At 45.2% G+C, this 5,356-nt stretch overlaps 1 protein-coding gene across 1 annotated transcript; it reads right to left on the reverse strand.

Annotated features, from left to right (window-relative positions):
• Positions 1–661: 661 nt before the first annotated feature.
• LOC133915731 (acidic leucine-rich nuclear phosphoprotein 32-related protein 2-like) lies at positions 662–3,151 on the reverse strand. Its single transcript, XM_062359012.1, has 2 exons — positions 2,322–3,151; positions 662–1,034 (listed from the first exon to the last, which is right to left on the reverse strand). Exons 1-2 carry the CDS (start codon positions 3,015–3,017, stop codon positions 891–893), a joined length of 840 nt encoding a protein of 279 aa, XP_062214996.1. The 5' UTR covers positions 3,018–3,151; the 3' UTR covers positions 662–890.
• Between the last annotated feature and the right edge of the window lie 2,205 nt (positions 3,152–5,356).

Here is a 5,356-nt window from a genome sequence, read left to right on the forward strand (position 1 = left end):
GTAGAGTATCATAGATCGTTACCACTAGACGGATAGCATAGCGGAACAAGAGTTGCCCCAGATTAGTCCAATATCATGTGCGTCGATGTAGAACAAGTAACCAAACTCGGTAGGGTGATCATCCCTCCCATGCGATCTTCTCTTCGAGTAGATGTAGACTATTGACTTCCTAATCGGGCATGTTCTGACTTTCAATCGGGTACGTTCCGCCTTTCACCTCAAAACAGAAGTTGAATCAAATGTTTCAAGCTCTTGTCAAGCCGATCAATGTCGCAATAGCAACAACGTCTCTGCGATATCCACACATCCTAAGGTGGATGGAAAGTGTGCTAATGTACTAGCACTGCACATACAACTAAGATTTTGAGAGACCGAGTAGAGAGATAAAGCTAGGATTTAGGTGATTGAACCGTTTGCCCTCACCCTACACCTCCCCTTATATAAAAACCCATTAATAGGCTTTATATTGAACTCTAATCCCTCATAGATCAAAATCCAATCAAACTACTAACCGATCCATTCCGTATAGGCAATCAGAGAATGCAGAGAATGCGTTCTAACCTATTAAGTGTGTGACATGTACCCAACACACAAGGCTGTCAGAGAATGCAGACGGGACATAATTACATAATATAATCATGGTACAGATCAAAGCCCCCAAAACCAGAACTAGATGCATCAGAAAGTCACAAGAGGGAAAACGAGTACACTAAGGATGTCCAACACTAGTGATGGATTCAGGGTCAGACAACTTCCAGAAGATCCTTTAGAAATCGAATCACCTAACAAACACTACGCTCTAGTCTATTACAAGTCTCTGAAAAGCATGCAAAGAACAATCATTGCAAGAAAGTTTCCAAAGGCCAACAATATCAATTTCCCGCACCGTTTTAGTTGTCTCCAGTGTTGCCATCTTCATTATCCCTTTTCCTCTTGTTTGGCAGAGAAGACCCTGCTTTGCTTCCATTTTCCAGCCTGCCTTCTACATCAGCATTAGGTTCGTTCTCCTCAGCTTCATCCTCTTCGTCTTCAGCCTGAAAATGGTAAAATTGAAATAAGTGACGCAAATATGTAAAAGTAGGTGAAATGTACAGTATACTATTGCACAATTTGGCTGCCCGAATTATTTGACCACAAAATCAAGTTTTGGTATGTAAACCAGATTGCCCAATTGAATTTGTTTTAGGCCACTCAAGAAGGATGCAGCAAAGTCCAAGAATGAACTAGATAGAAATGGTTTGCGACACGTTCTATGCAGGCCCATGAGGCCATGACAATTACAAGTTAGAAAGGTACAACAGGACCGTGCTAAAACTGTGCAAACTGAGCCCCATCAACACAGTTCAACACTACAACCTTCAAGGAACAGCAACAAGCATGATGATATTGGCAGCTACCCCCAATGGAAATAAAATCAAGGTAACAATAGAAGTAAGAGCAGTCCAAGAATTGTAAGTTCTTCATAACTAAACTCCAAATATGGAGTGTTGAAGCATTTATAAGAACAACGTACTAGGTGCTAAGACATAAAAAGAACAGTGCAGAACATGGATGATACTCAGTGCAACAGTAAGAAATGTAATCAAGGAGAACTATTGGCACGAACATAGCAAGCTCGGAAGCAAATCTTCCATGTAGAAGATCAAATAGGAAATAATTCCACATAATCGTATACTAGGCAGAAGCACCTCAAGCTATACTTTTAGCAATCATCTAATAATTGCACCTTCACCAAATGCAAGGATTTCAACCAATTTTCATAACCTTACACTAGAAGTGTTTCCTTGCACCAAAAAGCAACTAATATACAATGAATCCAGTTAAGTCCCAGGATTTTAGTTTTGCCCAATAGGAGCACCTATCATTTTGGAAACAACTATTGCTCGTTTCAAAGTGCAGGATTGAAGATTCTATAACAGTGAATAACAGAAAATGGGAGGAATAAAACATAGATTGTTGGACGGCAGAGACCTACCAAAGGAACCTCGTGCAAAAAAAATGGATCATATATTCATATGCATTACCAAGAACATTTAAACTGACAGCTGTACTTGTCGAAGGTATTGCTCAAACCAGGCGTTATGCATCCTCCGATAAACAAAGTTACACTAAGAGCCAACAATGTATCGATTAAGTGAAATCCAGAGACCGTAATGTCATTCGCCAATCAGAATCCCCACAACCTCATTAGCAAACGATCTATGGCCCATTTTTCATACTGCAACTTGTCGGCTATAACAGTTGAATTGCATTATATGAAAACACACTAACCAATGCCAACTGATTCTCAAATAAGGTAAGAATTAGAGCAAAATCCTTACCTCCTCGTCACCTTCTTCGTCTTCTTCATCCCCTTCCCCATCCTCGCCATCTTCTTCATCCCCTTCCTCTTCCTCCCTATCATCCTCTTCTCCTCCCTCTTCGCCCTCCTCTTCTCCTCCCTCTTCGCCCTCCTCTCCCTCCTCGTCGTCCTCCTCATCGTCCTCTTCGTCATCCGTCTCCAAACGCTCGTTACCCTCGGCGTCTGCGCCATCCAGATACTTCAAGCTCGAAATCAGCGCAAACACCTTCTCCCTGTAGCTTTTCACCTTGGTGACGGGGCACTGGTACAAGTCGAGCGTCTCGAGCCCGAGCTTGGCTAGCGGCGCGAGCTCGTCGACCTCGGCGAAGCGGTTGTTGCCCAGGTCGAGGTGGCGCAGCGTGGCGCCGCAGGCCTCCGCGACGGCGACGAGGGTGGCGGCGCCGGAGAGGCGGTTGTCCGGGAGCGAGAGACGGCGGAGCGCTGGGAGGCGGGGCAAGCCCGCGAGAGAGGAGAGGCGGGCGCCGGCGGCGGAGAGCTCCTCGAGGGAGGAGGCAAAGCGCTCAAGGAGGGCTGGCGAGGGGAGGCGGCCCGTGGAGGACTTGACGGCGCCGTCGAGGGCAAGGGACTTGGGCGCGGAGGAGGAGGAGGTGGCGTTCTTGGAGGCGGCGGCGATTGCGCGCTCCCACGCTGCGTCGTCCTCGCTGGCGGCGGCCATCGCTGCAGCGGCGGCGGCGGCGGGCGGAGTGGCAGGAGAGAACCCTAGCCAAACCCTGGCGCTGGAAGGTTCGGAAGGGGAGCACGGCGTCCGGAAATGTATGGGCAGCGAAGGGAGGTGATGTGTGAGGCGAACTGGTGGGACTCGTCTCTTGGGTTGGGCCTGGGCCTAAGTCCAGAGGAAGAGGCCGTTGAAGAAATGATACCTCTCGGATTGGTAAAAAAAATTAGAAAATTGTTATTTGTCTGTAAAAAAAGTGGAAAAATCTGTCGAAATTCGTACCTTATGATTTGTATGGAGATTTGTGCACGCTCTTCTTCTTCGGCAAGCTCTCATCATCCCCGGCGAGGTCTTCTTCTCCTGCGAGCTCCCATTAGGTTAAGGTTAGGGGTTTTCGAGGTTAGGGTTCGGGTTTTCGGGGGCTGTCGGCTTAGAGGGAGGCTGGGGGGGGGGCGATGGTGATAGTGGACAGGATAGTGAGGCGGTGATGGAGGATGTCCGGTGGGGAGAGTCGGCAGCGAGGGCGTCAAAACGAGAGGGGTTAGCGAGGGAGCGGGCGGCGGAGGCGGATCCGGCGGCGGGGAGCCGCCAGAGATGTGGCAGGGGGGTGGGGCGAGGGCGAGTTCACCGGCGGCTGGTGAGATCGAGCGGAGTCGCAGCGGGGAGTGCGGGGAGGAAGGGCGCTGAGAAGAGAGGTGTGGCAGAGGAGGAAGGGGCGGTGGAGGTGGGCGGGCCGGCACTCGAGATCAGAGGAGGGAGGGCGATGGTGCCACCAGTGCTTGGGAGTGGATGAGGTCTGGCTGGCGCTCAGGAGGAGGGAGGTGGGCGGAGTTGATGAGATCGGACCGGACGGAGTAGTTAAAGAAGTGAGAGATGTGGATCTGGACCGTTCGAGGCCCATCAGACAGCTCAAAATTTGACATGTTTGGCCCATCCAAATATGTCAATAGACAACTAGCTACTCCTAAAAAATTATAAAGTATATGAGAGAATTAATAGATAGATGTGAGAGATAGATGGTTGAGATAGACGTATATGCGTAAGGACATATGAAATTACATTTCTAAGGCTATTGCTGTGACAACAAGGAACGAGGCAAACAATTTCAGCTCGTGTCTTTTTTGTGTAAAACGTTCTTGGAGGGAGAAGCCAAGAGAAACGTATTGAACGTGTTACACCGCCGATGATCTAGAGCTCAACTAGCAGGATGAATAATCGGAACAGTTGGTGATAAAATTGGTGTCGATCAGTTGCTCGAGCTCAACATGCATGAAGCCAGATTATCCTCAGCAGTCAATGGCAAGGTTTTGTTATCGGTAAATAAAATTTATTAGGGTCACCGGTAAACATGATATATCAGATTTATCGGACTCAAATTCAAACAAATTCAAAAACATTTAAAAAATGACATGAATTTACTAAAATTATCCCTAATAAATTAATTACCACAAATTACATATAATAACATAGAAATGAGACAATATTATAAATCCATAGCATATTAGATAGATTCATTACACTAAACATAACAATATCATCCTAAATGCATAGTCTTTTGACATGATTGAGAAAAAAAAAACATAGTCCCAAATGTTACATGTTTAAACTTTGAAGCACATATCATCAACAAAGTGCCAAAATGAACAATTGTATTCCAAAATATCACCAACAAGACATTCACATAAGCACATCCACCAATAAAGAGTGTCACATCTTGTCTTTCCTTCGAGGCTTGCATCACTACAAATATTTACATGTAAAATATTCAAAATCTAATCACTAAATCAAATCACAATGCAAAGGACTAGAAGATTATCTTACATTTTAGATTTTGTAGATGCTCCTAAGGAAAGTTGGCTTCTTCTTCTTCCTAGTTGATCTTGGATGGATAGAGGTTGCTTTCTCATGCTTGCCACCTACATGTAAAATATAAGTATATATATGTACTTATATATCATATAAATTTGAATGTGATATGCAATTGAATTAAGTCACCAGAACCACCGGCTCCACCACCACGGGTTCTAACTCCATCACCAACAACATCACCATCACCTTTGCAACAAATTAGATTTTCAAGAAATAAAGATATATGATGTTGAAAGAATATATCGAATTTGATTGGAACTCACCATCATTATTAGAACTGTTGTTCCCTGACTCGGCATAAACCGGGCTACCATGTGAAGAATCTGATTCATAATCAAATGCAATACCTTCTTCCTCCAAATGCATCTTACTCTTACCACACTTTTGCCAAGAGAAAGGTTCCTCTTAAATGTAGCCAGTTCTTCTTCCTCTATTTCTAACTCATTCATGAAAAATCTACTAGGTGTGAG

Source organism: Phragmites australis, chromosome 4 (assembly GCF_958298935.1).
Source record: "Phragmites australis chromosome 4, lpPhrAust1.1, whole genome shotgun sequence".
In the NCBI taxonomy this organism is placed as follows: Eukaryota; Viridiplantae; Streptophyta; class Magnoliopsida; order Poales; family Poaceae; genus Phragmites; species Phragmites australis.